The following is a 17,027-nucleotide window of genomic DNA, read 5'->3' as shown; positions in this document are numbered from 1 at the left end:
AAACTGGCCAACTCGAGTTGTGAAATATCTTATTTCAGATTCTTGTGCTTGAGTACCAAAGAGTTGATTGCATTAGGATGAGAGTCGATATCACAATTAAATTTGAGAAAAGTTTTGATGGCAAAGGTCAAGGCACAGAAGATTGTATTTGACCTAGGAATTAAACCGATCGAGGAGATTGAATCAAGGAGTGCTGTCATGGATTAATCTAGTAAATGTCTGGTTAGGGTTTCTTTAGATGGTGGCTAGATTGTCATGCTTGTTTGAGAAGCTAGCACTGCAACCCTATTTCTCTTCTCATATGAAAGCGGATATGTTAGGTGTTTACTTAGTTTTGAGACGGTCTACCTGTAACCACATATGTAGATCTCTTGTGACAGGTTTTGACTTCTGATAGACTGTCAAGATCAAGCGCTTACCATTGCACCAAAAGCTATAGCTGTTAGCGAAGGCGCAACTTTATTTCCTTAACCACAATGGCAGCGCAAAGCACCGTACCACGTTCGGCCAGCATGAGGGGCTGCACCCCTGGGTGCCACGAGTTGGGCGGTTAGTCCCTTCGAGCCGGGATTTGAGGGATGTTGCTGATTAGGCCAACAATCCCTCCCCCAGCAACAGCTAGGGAGACTCGAACCCGCGACCTCGCTCTGATACCACTTGTCAAGATCAAGAGCTTACCATTGCACCAAAAGCTATAGCTGTTAGCGAAGGCGCAACTTTATTTTCTTAACCACAATGGCAGCGCAAAGCAGCGTACCATGCTCAGCCAGCATGAGGGGCTGCACCCGTGGGTGCCACGGGTTGGGCGGTTAGTCCCTTCGAGCCGGGATCTGAGGGATGTTGCTGATTAGGCCAACATAGACTACCCTTGAGCATGCCTATTGGAGATGAGTGTTTGGTGGAGAGTGAGTTAGGGTATCAAGTAGATGGGAGTAATTTCTAAGCGAGAAGGGTAACCATTTCGTACCGTATCAAGAATAAGAATACATGTCATAGTATCTCAAGGTCCCTGTTTGTGTTAGATTTCTCGTTTAGCTAAGTTGGAAAGTAAAGATTACTTCATGGATGGCTTTGAATCGAACGGATTGTGCTTAGTTACCCCTTAGGTACTTTGATTTGTTTGGCAAGCTGTTAGGTGCAGCAACCTTAGCCATCAAATGAGAGACTGTCCGAAACAAACAGATTTCGCAAAAGGGAAAATCTGCTGTTTTAGTCGAAGTTAGCCATTCACGGTGTTTTATCTGGAAGAGTTGTATCTGTTGGACTATGTAGAGCAAAAGTTTTGTGTTATATGTTGAAATCTAGGTATAAACCTTGAACTTGAAACCTAATGTTTGCATTACTAATATTAATTGTCAGTGTTTGATTGGCATTGAATCCCTATCCATGAGTCAATTGTAGCAATTTAGTCTTGGGTTTTAGTGTGGATTTTCATGTGTGATTAGGAAGGAAGGAATTTTGATTAGAGGGGGTGATACGTGCCTAGTGATACAATTGTAAAGATGATAGGGGATTTACATTGTGGACAATTTGACAATGCATGGTGTATGAGTTTAAGAGCTAGTAAGAGTAGTAACCATGTGACGCACCCACTTCTCCCTAAGGCGGACCAAAGGGTATCCGCGGGACGCCTGCCCAGCTTTCGCCAGGACTCGAGACAAATCCAATTCAAACCTAGTCTAATACTAACAATGAAAGTCGGAATAAAGGTACGAAGTCATTTCCATACATAAATATCCAGTCTTACATCACAATTTCAAATTTACAATCACTTTCCCCAAAATATACAACCTCCAAAATGTCTAGTCGATTACAATTACAACACTAATACAAAAGTGCCTCAAGTCGGCATTTGCTTAACTCCTTCCAATCGGGTTCCTGTTAAGGAAAACAAACTAATGGGATGAGCCAATACTCAGTGAGGCCAAGAAACACACATGCAAACATGTAATCCAAGTAGCCACAAATTACATAGTAAGTAAAACTATAAGTTCGAATAATTCACATTTCAAATAGGAAAAATAAACAAAAACAATTCAAGGATACTGTAGCTCTCAGGAGCTAAATTCCACGTAGTCGAGTCGAAATCTTGATCACATCTCATGTTGACACTCCGTCAACCACATAAGTATAAAATCCGTAGATACACCACTTTATTTCGAATCTCGTCACCGTTACACCCCCTTACCAGGCCCGCTCATCAAAGTTTTTGATAATACTCGAGTATATCATGGCAATACTGCGCGAGTAATGCCGATCAAGATCTCTCTAATAGATCATGCTCTATGAATATCTCATGGTTTGCTAAGCTTATCGACCAAGCTCATGCTGGCTTGATTCGCAAAGTTAGCCAACGAGTTTGGGCGTCCCCCGAATACGAATACGAATATAAATCGATGAGCAACGCTTAAATCGACGATTCCAAATAGGAATCACAAATACAAATCACATCCACATTACTAACTACAAGTCGAATATGAATTCACATAGCCAAATACGAATATAATTTCATTTGAAGGAGAACGAGTGCGGTAAAGTACACATTCGTCTCACAAAGTTCAAATTCGTATAACGGATAAGAAACAGTTAACCATTTAGCAACAAATTCATGCACTTGACACTCACCAATGGAAACAAGGGAGTAAGTGCGTAAACGAGCCTTTAGGTGTTCCCCTCGAGATCCTCTTGAAGGTCTCCTTGAGCACCTGAGCAAATAGTAATTGTCTATTACACACTATCGCTTAAAACCCCTATTTATCGAGGAAGATTGCACACTTGTACAATCTAAGAAAATTTCACGAAAATGAGCCTTAATTACTCGTAAATCGAGGCTCAAAAATGGGGTTTTAAAACACAAGCAAAATCTAATTTTCATCTTTGAAATCAAGTGTAAAACGGTCTAGCAATATCGAAGGAAAATAGAGGGTTCGGAACCCTCAATTTCCTTTAAGTTGGGAAATTTCAGATTTGTCACCCACATTTTAAAAAATCGTATCTCATTCTCTACAAGCCCAAAATTGGAAAACTTGATACCGTTGGAAACTAATTCCAAAGTACTAAAAGTTCCTAGAAGACACTTTTCCATGATTCCAATTGGAAGATATTCGAAATTTAGCCCAAAGTTGCTGTTTTAGAAAGTCAAGACAGATTTGGGTTGATTTTTGACAGTTTGAAATTTCGGAAAAATTCATACAATTCAATCTAGACTCTGAAATTTGGAAATCAATTAGAGTTACAATCAAAGTTTAAAACACAACAAGCAGAACAAGAATCAGAGTTTTGAGCACCAAGATATAGTAATTCAAAGTTGCTGGAAATTTGAGACAATGATGCAATTTCCAGGTTTAAAGTACCAACTTTGGGATTTTTTTTGAGTATAGAAATGGACTCGGATTGGCACCAAAATTAGCAGTATTATACTACCATATAAGGGCTATTCCTCTACCAAATTTCATAGGAAAATTCATTCGGAAAGTTGGTTAACAAAACCATCAAAGTTTCTAAATCTTCAAGGCAAAGCTGACTTGCACCACTAGTTTTCTTTTTCTCAAACCTTTGGCCAATAAAATGCTTAAAACATGTCTCATTTATGCTAACCAGGTCTAATAAGGATCCAAGATACATTTGGTAGGTGATTTAAACCAAGAATTTCGAAGAGCAAGTCTCAAATCAAAATTGGTTACAAATCTGTCCAACATGAGGGTTTTCTCCCACAAAGTCAGTTTCGAATTCTGGTCATAAATCACTCAATTCAACTCGGAATTGAGCGTGGTTAGTGGCATTGAAAACTAGATTCATAAGGCTACAATGTTTTAGAAGAAATAGTTTTCAAAATTTGTCCACAACTAGCTCACATTTGAGCATCAATTCGCTGCTCAAAACAGAGCTCCCAGTGTAGATGTGAAACAGGACAGTCATGTTTAAACTATTGGTATGGACGACTCAGGTGGAACCAGAAAGTGCATTTTATACCATTGGAAAGCTGGGAATGTCTAGTTTACATTGCCATAAATGGACTCGATTTAGACATCGAAGTAAAAAGTTATAGCCAAAACAAGAACACTGCCAGAGCAGTTACGGGAAAAATTTCCAGTTTTGCTGATTTCCGAAAACACAACATTTGGCCAACCAAATCACGTTATTTTTTGATGAAACTTTGTACACAACTTATAATACATATATACATCAGGAACAAGTCATTAGAACCTCAAAAATTTGCACTAAAGTGCACGAAATTCACAAGGGCAGAATCGGAAAAATTTTCACCTTCACTCCCCTTTGAGTTTCCACCAACAACACAACATTATTCAACTAAATTAAGCACTAAACCAACATTAATATCATCAAAAAATAACAAATCAATCCATCCAACCATAGTGGGAGTTCATAGAGCCCACACACCAAATTTCTAACATAAATAAAGCTACCCATAAGAAATTATGAACTCATAAGTGCTAAACAACTTCTATAAGTCGAGATTTGCAAGGTTGATCGTCACTTACTTTCCTAGATGTTCAAGGTAGAAATTTCGGTCCTCCTTAGCTCAAGAAAAATCGTGGATTTGAAGCTCTTTTGTGTCGTGCCCCATGTTTTATAGAAAAATAAATAAATGGTTTAAAAAGTGAATTTTGGTTTGATTTTTGATTTGAAAAAAAGACTTTTGATTTGAAAAGAAAAAGGGCCTAAATGGGGTTTGTAATGCGACGAATTGGGCCCAAATTATAGTTTAAAAAGGATTTTTGAAATAAAAATCGGAGTCGCCACTTGGTAATGAGTTAAGGTGTACCAAGTCACCTAAAAATGAATTTTTCAAAGGAAAAAGTAGAAAAAACCCCTTTTAAACGACTCCTAGTCTACGTAAATCAAAGAAAAAGGTTTGGGAGTCACATTTGAAGAAATGGAAGGCAAGGATAAAAATCCAAGGCACCCTTTCGACCTTGCCAATGGCTAGTTGCGTGATTTAGTCAAAAGATTTTCTTATTTTTACCTAAAGATTTATCACATTTGAATGTGCTATATGAATGCAAACCCTAGATCTAGGGGGCATCGGGGGTCGAAATTTCTCTTCAAAGCTCGAATGGTGCCAATCACATTAATTGTGACGCCCAATAGTGACTCTTTGGAGAAGTCACAAATAATGCAAAAAATATGAGACTCCAAGAAAAGAAAAAGGATAAAATAATTATAGAAATATACATGTCTTAAAGGAGTGCATCATGTCGGGTACGGGGGACTAATATTCGTGACTTAATTTTTCCTTTAATAGAGGGAATACGATCGTGCTAAGGCTAGAAAGCCAAACTCGTCCATATCCCATATTCAAGGGGTTATTCCCTAATCTAATCAAGCAAATGTACTAGCCTAGTTCTAATACCTAAATGGGAATGCACGTCTAATGTCATGTTTTCATACAAATGGGTAAGGAATATACGTATAAGGGGAAATATGGGAAAGAGATATACGTATAAGGGGAATGCCATGCAAAAATGATAAAAAAAACCCTAAAAGTAGAAAAACATGCATGAGATGAAGTGATTTTATCACACAATCATGATCTAACGCTCGAAGGGCTCCTAAGGGTCTAGCGTTGGACTAGCCCTTATTTCTATTTTCTCGCTAGCGTTGGACTAGTGAGAAATCGGACAAAGGAACCACAACTAGCGTTGGACTAGTGTGGTATCGCGAAATGGATCACAACTAGCGTTGGACTAGTGTGATAACGTCACACATTAATTATAATCTCATAAAAACATAATAAAGCGAATAAACACATAATATCACATAAATATATAACACATAGTCATGATATCTAGATGCAAGACCCTAAGAAAGCGGTAACACATAGCACGCAAGCATGCAAATCACACAAGCAAAAAGAAAGCGAATAAAACCCTAGCTATTACATTTGAGGGGGGCCTACTTCAATCTAACGGGGGGAAATGAAAATAAATAAAATAAACCTAACTATTACAACTTGGCATTTAAATGCCTTTTAAATAATCAAAATGAACTAAAATAAATATACGAAATTTAAGACGACTAAAGCGAATAAATAAATAAAATAAAAACATTCAAAAAGCATGCAATTAAGCACATAAAATCACATAAGGTGCACATAGGGTCAAGTAAGGTAAAAAAATAAGGGATAGAGTGTACCTCCCTTGAGTTGGGGCCCTAATGGAGCGAAATTACTTATTTACCCTCCAAAACAATAAAAATGTCAAGGTACCACTTTAATTAATGAATAATCACACGAAATTGAATCACTCAAAGCATTCCAAGGAAAGTAAACTACTCATATTTAACCAATTAAGATAAACAAAGACCCAATCGAAAGATTAAAGAAGCTAAAGGGGCCAATCTGATTGATTTTTCCCAATTTTAGGCTTTAAAAGCATTAGATGGGAATTGGGGGGGGTTAAAGCGTAAAATCAGAATTACTTCATGCATGTTACGTAGCTTCATCTTCTTCATTGGGTTTTTACAACTTTTCCAGCCGCCATTTTAAGCTTATTCAAGCAACACTCACAAAGTTCCAACCAAAACCAGCACATTTATTCCCAAAACCCTTAAACTTTATCACTCATGTAAACATGAATTCATCCTTGTTAGAAGAAAACACACAATAGCCGAGAACATATGAATCTAAAAGACTACGATCTGCTGGGTTCATTTTCTGCAATTTTTCAGCTCATTCAACCCAGATGTCTCATGCCATCTCAAACTAGAACCAACAAACTCATCAATTGAGATACATTAGAAACCGTAACCCATTCTAATGAACATCCTCAGCCATTGAAAAATCACACAAAGGACAATAACATGGAAATCGCAAAGGCAAGGAAAATGAAATGAGCTCCTGATGGAACCAACAGTGATATCATCAGGAGCCAACAACAAAAGTTCCCAATCACGTAACCAAAGAAAACAGACCAAACCCGTACACTAAACTATTACGAGATGCAAAAGACCGCAAAACAGAAAGTGAAAGAAACAACAAAATGACGGCAACAAGCAAGGAAATCAGCACATCTGAACTAGCGCAAGCAAGACTGCATTTTTCTAACGAAAATCTGAAACTGAACATTTCCAAAATACAGAAACATCACCATGAAAGTTAGCCTTCCTAAACCTATTGCCCAAATGCCAGATTAAGCACCCACAAATCTTGAGTTCGTTATTAACCAGGAGAAAAACAGTAAAGCTCTACCCAACAAATCATAAAAAAAAGAACTCAGATGCAGTGATATGGAGCCAAAATCTGAATCAATCAACGCAAGGAAAAATGAAAAAAAACTGAAAAAAGGAAGACAAATCATGAGCACAGAATCAAGGATCGAAACTTTTGGTTACGGAGGAGGAGTATGTGCAAGCAGAGGAGGATAAGAGAACAAAAGTTACCTTGAGGGATGATCGAGCTCCGCAGTGGATCAACGAGACCTGCCGCAACCTTTAGTTTTCAAACTGAGGCTTGATGTGATCAAAAGATGAAGCCTTTACTCTCTTTCCTCCTCGCAGCCACCTCTTTTCCTCCGCTGTCTTCCTTTTCCTCCGCCGTCACAGAACACCTCCTCACGCTCCACTCTTTTCTTTTCCAACTCTCTCTCGGTCGCTCCCTGGTTTTTCTCTTCCCTTTTCTTAATCCGCCGTCTCCCCTCTCTCTGGTTTCTCTCTTCCCTCGTCGTCAGAACTCTCAGCCTCACTCCCAAAAACCCCAGCCGCTGTTTACTCTATTCTCTCCCCTTCCCAGCCGTCACCAGTGTGAGGCCCCAGTCCGTCCGTAAGCTGATATGAGGGTTATTCGTAAATCGGCGGGATGGAATTCGGGTTTTAAGGCTAAGGAGAAAAAACCCTAACCTCGGTTAAGGTTGAAAACCCTAGTTTATTTTATTAGCAAGTTTAAGTGGGGTTTTTGTTTCTTTTCTTTATCGCCCGCCTTTTCTACATTTTTCTTTACTAGAACTTTCTCCAGATAATTTTTATGAGTAAATATGGGTTTTAGATGATTTTTCAAGTATCGGTTAGATTTTGAGAAAATAAGAACGTATATCGGATGTGGGACCCACTAGTGCGAAAAGTTCGGAAAAATTCGGCCAATTAGGTTAAATTCTGGATACTGTGTAAAATTTATCGGGTGTTAGGAGATAGGTAGAGGAGGTGATTTGATTGATGTGAGAGGAAAAAGAAAAGATAGGAGTGCATTAATGGAGGTGACAAGTGTCACCATTGTATTGGAAGTAACTTAAGATTTACTATTCATTTTTGTTGACATTTTGACCAATTGGTTAAATATCCTAAAATTAACCAAAATTCATTCATTTCTTACCTTCTTGGTGGCCGGCCCTCTTGAGCTAAAAAGGAAGAGAAAACTCTTCAAAATCTTGGTAACTACCTAGCTCAAATCATCCAACCAAGTGCTTGATCAAGTTTCTACTCCATAAACTCTATCCCTTTGGTGCTAGTGAGTGGTTTAGTGAAGCTTGTTTGAAGAGCTAAGGTGGCCAACATCTCTACCTCTCTTGTTACTAGGTGAGTGGTGTGTGAATTTACTCTTACATCTAATGATGCTTAAGTTATGCTTAGTAGTGGTTAAAGTGATGATATTTGTGCTTTATTTCTTGATTTGAAGTGATTTGGTGAAGTTTTTATATTTTTGAGGAATTTTCTGGTTTAATATGAATGTGTTGTTGTGGTCATCTATGATGGTTGATAATGAGGGGAAAAGACTCTAGTAGGTGTGAATTAGTGATAATTGTAACCAATTTTGGGTTTGGATTGAATTGTGGAAAGTTAGGGTTTTATCACCTCTTATTCTGTCCGGTTTTGGATCATAGGGTTAGAGGCCGAATTGGCCTTAGCTCAAAACATGAAAGTTGTAAGGAATGACATTTTAGAGGTGCCTACAAAATTTCAGGTCATTTGGAGTAGTGTAGAGTGAGATATGTCGATTTTACTGTTGCTGTTCTGGGTTGATCAGAATGTGCGAACTGCGTTTGAACTCGTCTGTTTTGACTGGCATTGCTTTCGATTTGGATGTTTAGGTCTTCTGATGAAATGTAGATATGTTTCTAAGCTTTCGAATGGCTTTGGAATTTCTGGATTTGGACTTGTGTAGGCTGAGTTATGATGTTTGTACTAGGATACGGTTTGTGAACCTGTTTTGCGATTCTGGTATAGTGTCTTGCATTTTTGACCTTGTTATCTTCAAAACTGGACAAAGTTACCTTCTTCAACATTGTAGCCCCTTAAGTCCTGAATATTTCTGTAAAGTTTCAAGTCAAACGGAGTAGTGTATTCTGAGTTATAGACAGAACACTCAGGCCTATTTTAGACATTAGTTTGGGTACGTTTTGCATTTCAGCTTCTGACCGTGGGGGTTTTCATTTTGATCCTGTACGATCTGGATTTTGATTCCTTCATAAGAAATGTATTTCTTGGTCACAGCTTCGAAACGCTATAACGTGCATCAAAATCCGAGTCCCGTAGCTCGAGTTATGATCGAAATAAGAATGCATGTCAGAACTGTTTTATATCCGGACAGTTTATGACTGGAGCTTTGGCTTCACGTTTGACTAGGTTACAAGCTGTTTGGGCTTGCGACCAAAACACCAAACTTATAGCCCTATATCAGAGCTTTCTAACGCCCTTGGAATTTCATGAATCGGATTTATAAAACCTGAGATATAGCCGAGCAAATAAGGCCTGCCCGTGAAAATGACCATTTTCTGGTCAGATCTGTTTTGGTCCTGATGACCAATTTCCGTTCCGAATTTGGATTGCCGACCTTCATGAAAGTTGTTCCATTTGGAATGAACCATCTAACTACCAATTTTCACCTCTTTTGACCATGTGTAGCGTGGACAACAGTTTGCACTCAAAACTGACCATTTGTGTATTGGCCAGATTTCGTAAGTGATTGTGTTTGGTTCATTTGGGACTGAAGCCTCCAGTTTCAGTTCTGGATGTCTTCATAACAGTTGTTGTTCATCCTTTAAGCTTCGATATGGCATCTCATACGCCTTAATCCGATATTCGTAGCTCAACTTATGAGTAAACTAGAAACGAGTGTCAAATCTGCCGTTTCCGCTAACGGCCGTTTCCGTTTCCGTCCGTCATATTTACGTGCGCGCGTGTCGTTTTTGCCGTTTTGCTTGTTTTAGGCACGATAATAGCCGTTTACGATATTATGTGACACAATCTTCTATGTCAGACGGTGGTGAGCTGGGCGGAACTGGTGGGGCCCACTACTAGCTGTTCATTTCGATCCGACTTCGTGTTTTTGCTATTTCAGATTCTGAGTAAGTATTCAGGCCAGTTTGGTGTGTTTTCTTTGCTATGTGTTTGAGTTATGTGAAAAGGGTACTTAGGCGAGGGTGTACTTTATCGCACTCGACCTAAACCCTAATTTGAATGTATAATTGTACTTGGCATATGTATATGAACCTTTTGGAACCAAAACCCTTGAGCTTGTGGCTCGGGGCGACTTTCGAGTAAAGTTTGTGAAGTTTGCAAAGTTTGTGAGTTCGTGGGCCCGATCTAAGACCTGTATGGACTATTCGAGCCGGTTAGGGCTTGGTCGAAGTCAGTCCAACTTAGTCTGAGGTCACCAAGTTTGTAGGTTCATGTTATGAACCAATTTTGTGAATCCGGTTCACCGAGAAGGTGACCAAGTTTGTGACCCGAGCTTGTGACTCAAGCTCAAGTTTGTGATTTCGTTCGCCCGGGCAAGTTTGTGAGGTGACTGGCCAGTGAGGGTGATAAGGTGTCGGTGGGTGTACAAGTGAAGTTCTACGGACTATTATTTGCGGTCGACGGAGTGTCGGCAGGAGATCATACATGGCACATGAATTGGCTTTGGAGCCACCCGTATCCTTATTATATGATGTTGTTCTTTTCTGCTTTTGCTTTACTCTTACTGTGTAACTGTTGTTACGTGAATTTATGCTTTCGCCCCTGTTTACTTACTAAGCATATAGCTTACCCCTTTCCTTTTGTTTTCCTTAGCAGGGGCCGACGCGGGGACTTTTGGCTCGTACACTAGTATAGTTAGATTGGCTTGTATGGATGTTTGTTTTAGTTTTGGTGGTTTGTATAAGGACCCTTCTTAGGGTCTATCTTCTGCTGGTTGTGGTTATAGTGTATTAGAGTGGTTTGACTCGAGACTTTTGAGGATGTAAATGTAACTTTTGGGATTGTATATATATTGGATATAGTGCTCTTTCGATTTATCTAGTTTTATTGCTTTAAGTTTTGAGTCCTGGCGCGAGCTAGGCAGGCGGCCCGCCGATACCCTTGGGTTCGCCCTTGGGAGAAGTGGGGTCGTCACAACCAGCCTCTCCATTTCTTGCCGTCTCTCTTTCCTTTTATATGGGAACCCCTAGGTTCCTAAAACCCTCAAAGTTCATCTTCATGGCTCTAAATGATTCCAACACCCAGCCCCCCTCCTAGCCATTGATCGTGGCCTTTAATAGACAAAATGCAAGAAAATCGCAGAAGCTCTCTTGTTTTTTTCATTTTTCATTTTTCATCATTCATTTTTCTCTTCTTTTTTTTCTTTTTTTTTCTAACAAATAAAGCAGTAAAAGTCGAATAAAAATAAGATTCAAACAAATGAAATGCCCTAAAAATTTAATTTTGACTGATGGTTTTGTTTTTCTTCTTTTTTTTTCTTTTTTTTTCTCTCTTTTTCCTCATTTAATTAAATAACAATAACGAAACAATAATAACTAAAATAAAATAAAAAACTTGAATAAAATGAACAAAAACTAGGAACAAAAGATAAAACAAAAGGTTAAGATTTGTCTTGTATTTGATTAATGATTTTTCCTCTTTTTCTCAATTAATAAACAGTTAAAGAAATAAAAAATATAATTTTTGAATGAATAATTTTCTCTTTGGACAAATTTATGCTAAAAAGTCTTACAATCAAAATAAACAGCTGAAAGGGCCAAAACGAATACAAAATAAAAACTAAAATACAATAATCAATAATAAAAATAATCTAAAATGCTATACAAACGCTAAAAGTCTAAAACCAAAATCATAAAAATAAAATCATAAAATTAACAAATAACAATAGATAAGAATTATCACTAAAAACAACAATAAAGATAGGATGAAAATTATTTAAAAATTTGGTGTCTACAGTTTGCCCCTCTTTGTCTGATTTTGGAAAAACTTGAGACAAAGAAGTAGACACCAAATATTCACCTGTGTTATTTGGCTGCGAACATCTCGAACGATGGACGCTTTAGAAATGGGGACTGACCCCTTTGACAAAATTTTGAAATGGGACTGACCCAGACAAGAAATTTAAAAAAAGGACTGACCCGAACAGACAATTTAAAACCGGGACTGACCCGAGACAGGAATTTAAAATCGGGACTGACCCGAACAGGAAATTTAAAATCGGGACTGGCCCGAAACAAGAATTTAAAATTGGGACTGACCCGAGACAGGAATTTAAAATCGGGACTGACCCGAACAAGAAATTTAAAATCGGGACTGACTCGAACAGGAAATTTAAAATCGGGACTGACCCGAAACAAGAATTTAAAATCGGGACTGACCCGAACAAGAAATTTAAAATCGGGACTAACCCGAAACAAGAATTTAAAATCGGGACTGATCCGAACAAGAAATTTAAAATCGGGACTGACCCGAAACAAGAAATTCAAAATCTGGAAAAATTCCAGTATACTTACCGTTTTGTTGTGCCTTTGATCAAACCTGCTTGCAACTTTTCCGATCTGCCTTTGTTTGCTGGAAAACTTTCTGGTACCGACCCCAGTGCGAGATGTGATTGTTTTCATCTATGCATGAAATTTTTCTGCAAAAGGGAAAGAATAAGGAAATTGCCACCATAATTTGATCCGGTTCTCTTTGAGAATCGTGTAAACATGAGTCTTTTGATGCCTTTGTCAACTTTGGCTGTGGTATCTGATTTAGTTGGATTTCTCACTCCAAAGCTTTTTCGATTTTCCCAGACTAACCAGGTATGCCTTTAGCCATATTATGAGATCTGTGCAGCGGGCCCTGCTGAATCACGACCATTTCCAAAAGATGACTGAATCCAAGGTATGCTTTGCACAAATCACGGGGATTGTCATTTATTAAAATTCAATGATTAAAAAAAATGATGTATGTAAGATAAATTCACATGTCATGCAAAAGAATGCAGACACAACCAATCATGCTTAAACCCATAAAAATGTCATGAATACAAATAATTGAGGAAAAATGAACTTCATAGGAATGTATTTGCAAAAGAATATTTATTCAAAGTGAGACACAGCTTTTGGCCAACAGATGTCACATTCGAATCTCTAGATATCTTTGTTCCGGAATCCAATATTGACAGAAGTGTTACAAAACGAAAAGAAATCCAAATGAACCAAGTCACCAGCTGTTCCTCCTCGTGCTCGCTCATTGCAGAACCCTACCTTGGCGCCTTTTCGGGTTTTCACCAAGGTTGCCCCCACCTTTTTTGCTTCTTGTTTTGTTTTTTCTTTTCTTTCTTTTTTTCTTCTTTTTTTTTTTTTGAGGTGCCCTTTCGGGTTTTCACCTAAGGAACAATGGAAAAGCTCGACCATGATTGACTCAGGAGTGTGAGTTGAAGATCGCTGGCATCAGTAAAATGCTCTTCCCTTATAAGTTTAGGCGAAGGCATTGTGGACATCACTTGCCAGTTGATTAGTGAAATCCCTAATAGAAATGCAGCAAGTGACGAAAGCCAGGACTTTGGGCTTTTGTAATGAGGTCAGGTGGGGTGTTTTCAAGAAAGTTGAGGCTTGAAAGCAAAGATTTTTAAAGAAAAGTGTGAACTAATCTGAGATTGCATCATTTTGAGATCATCTCCAATTTTGAACGAAAACTGAGGAAAATTTTGCCCCAGTTTGATTGGATTTTCTCTCTTTGCATTTTTCATTGCATTTTCCTTACTTTTGCATTTTTCTTTAGAAAACTAAATTTGCCCCAGTGTGGTTTTTCTTTCTCTCTTTTCTTCTTTTTTTTTTCTCGATTTTCGATCACTCTCTTTCAAAATAAATTTGTCCCAGTGTGGGGTTTGCAATCCTCAGGGGTTGCCAAACGAAAATTATTGTTCTGATGGCTCAAAGGGGATGACTAGGGATGAAATGTTTTGATTGAAAAGGAAGATGGCCTGACTTTTGTATCGTTACTTGCGTGACTTCTAAAAGAAATTTGCATAATCAAATAAAGAACTTCTTACACATGTCTGAGTTGATAGGTTGAGGGAATGTCCGTCCATCCATCTCTGCCAAAATGAGTGCTCAGCCAGGTAATACCTTTTGAACAATGAATGACCCTTGCCAGTTTGGAGCAAATTTGCCTTTTGCCTCATCCTGTACTGGCAAAATTCGTTTTAGTACTTGGTCACCTTCCTCAAATGTACGCCGATGGACTTCTTGTTGTAGGCCCGGGCCACGCGTTTTTGATAACATTGGCAGTGACAAATAGCATTAAGTCATTTTTCATCAATCAAGGACAGTTGTTCATAACGCTGCTTTATCCAATCAGCCTCTTCCAACTTGGTCTCCATTAGAACCCGCAATGAAGGGATTTCGACCTCAGCAGGTAGCACAGCTTCCATTCCATACATGAGCGAGTAGGGGGTTGCCCCAGTTGATGTTCGGATAGAGGTCTGATATGCCAATAGTGCATAAGGGAGCTTTTCATGCCAATCGTGGTGCCTTTCAGTCATTTTACGGATGATCTTCTTCAAATTCTTGTTTGCGGCCTCCACGGCTCCATTCATCTGTGGTCTATAAATGGCAGAGTTGCGATGTCTGATTTTGAACTGTTCGCATAGCCCGTCCACCATGTCATTGTTGAGATTCTTGGCATTGTCTGTAATCAAAGTTTCTGGCACCCCAAATCGGCATATGATGTGATCTCTTAAGAAATTCGTCACCACCTTCTTTGTCACGTGCTTGAATGATTCCGCTTCGACCCATTTGGTGAAGTACTCAATTGCCACCAATATAAATCGATGCCCATTTGAAGCAGGAGGGTCAATTGTGCCAATCACATCCATACCCCACATCGAGCAGGGCCATGGGGCAATCATACTGTGCAATTCGGTGGGAGGAGCGCGTATGATGTCGCCATGCACTTGACATTTAATACATCTCCGGACAAAATCTATGCAATCGCGTTCCATTGTAAGCCAAAAATACCCGGTTCTCATAATTTTCTTTGCCAACAAATGTTCATTCATGTGAGGTCCGCAGACACCGCTATGCACCTCTTTCATCATGTATTGAGCTTCATCTTCATTGATGCACCTTAAGAGGTTCAAATCTGAGGTCCTTTTGTATAATACCTCTCCATTTAAGAAAAACTTTGAGGCCATTCTGCGCAGGAAACCCTTGTCATTTGCACTAGCTTCTGGAGGGTAAGACCCGGTTTTGATGAATTCCTTAATATCATTGTACCAAGGGCTTTTGTCAGATGTCTTGTCTATGCCCAACAATGAGCAGGCTTGTCTTGGAGTTGAATCCGAATAGGCTCGATTCCTAATTCGTCTGGATATTGTATCATAGAAGATAAGGTGGCCAAGGCATCTGCAAATGCATTTCGGGCTCGTGGGAGATGTCTGAATTCCAAACTTTGAAATTGTTTAGCCAAATTGAGCAAATTACAGTGGTATGGCAAGATTTTTGAATCTTTGGTTATCCATTGCTTCAATGTTTGGTGCACGAGTAAATCTGAATCACTGAAGGCTATTAACTCCTTAACTTCCATTTCCAAAGCCATTTTAAGACCAAAAATACATGCTTCATACTCGGCCATATTATTTGTGCAGACAAATTGCAATTTAGTAGCTCCAGGGTAATGCTTCCCTTCCGGGGATACAAGAACTGCTCCTATTCCGACTCCAAAAGAATTAGCTGCACCATCGAAAAACAATCTCCATTCAGGGCACCGCTCGATCATATCTTCCACGGCAGCGACAAATAAAACCTTTTCATCAGGGAAATAGGTATGGAGCGGTTGATAGTCATTGTCCTTTGGATTTTCTGCCAAATGATCAGCTATAGCTTGTCCCTTGACGGCCATTTGCGAAGTGAAAACAATATCAAACTGTGACGACCCCACCTTCTCCCAAGGGCGAACCCTAGGGTATCGGCGGGCCGCCTGCCTAGCTCGCGCCAGGACTCGAAACACAAAACTACTAAAATGATAGTAAACCAAAAGAGAACTGTCTATAATATATACAACCACCACAAGTTCTATTTACATCTTCAAAAGCATCAAGTCAAACCTCTCTAATATACTATAACAACAACCAGTAGAAGGTAGAACCTAAGGAGGGTCCTTATACAAACCACCAAAACAAAAGCAAACATCCTAACTGTCCAACTATTACAAACGAGACCTAACTATACTAACGGCAGAGTCCCAAAGTTCCCCGCGTCGTCCCCTGCTAAGGAAAACAAAGGAAACGGGGTAAGCTAGAAGCTTAGTAAGTAAACAGGGGTAAAAACGTAAATTTCACGTAACCACATTTACACAGTAGGAGTAAAGCAAAAGCAGAAAAATAACATCACATGATAAGGATACATATGGCTTCAAAGCCAAGTCATTTGCCATGCGTGATCTCCTGTCGACACTCCGTCGACCATAAATAAGGTCCGTAGAACTTCACTTGTACACCCACCGGACACCTTATCACCCTCACTGGCCAGTCACCTCACAAACTTGCCTGGGCGAACGAAATCACAAACTTGAGCTTGAGTCACAAGCTCGGGTCACAAACTTGGTTCACAATTCGGTGAATCGGATTCACAAACTTGGTGACCTCAATCCAAGTTGGACTGACTTCGACCAAGCCCTAACCGGCTCGAATAGTCCCTCGAGGTATTGAGATCAGCCCCAAACTCACAAATTTCACAAAATTATTCAAAAGTTACCCTGAGCCACAAGCTCAAGGGTTTTAGTTCCAAAATTGCTCATATACACAAGCCATGTATAGATATGTGCGCAGATTAGGGTCTAGGTCGAGT

At 39.2% G+C, this 17,027-nt stretch overlaps 1 protein-coding gene across 1 annotated transcript; it reads right to left on the bottom strand.

Moving 5' to 3' along the window:
• Nucleotides 1-14,485: 14,485 nt before the first annotated feature.
• LOC113782375 (uncharacterized protein K02A2.6-like) lies at nucleotides 14,486-16,080 on the bottom strand. Its single transcript, XM_027328269.1, has 2 exons — nucleotides 15,663-16,080; nucleotides 14,486-15,480 (listed from the first exon to the last, which is right to left on the bottom strand). Exons 1-2 carry the CDS (start codon nucleotides 16,078-16,080, stop codon nucleotides 14,486-14,488), a joined length of 1,413 nt encoding a protein of 470 aa, XP_027184070.1.
• Between the last annotated feature and the right edge of the window lie 947 nt (nucleotides 16,081-17,027).

The sequence above is a fragment of the Coffea eugenioides genome, chromosome 9 (genome assembly GCF_003713205.1).
Source record: "Coffea eugenioides isolate CCC68of chromosome 9, Ceug_1.0, whole genome shotgun sequence".
In the NCBI taxonomy this organism is placed as follows: domain Eukaryota; kingdom Viridiplantae; phylum Streptophyta; class Magnoliopsida; order Gentianales; family Rubiaceae; genus Coffea; species Coffea eugenioides.
The sequence above is the reverse complement of the archived record's forward strand: the minus strand, read 5'-3'. Positions and strand labels throughout refer to the sequence as shown.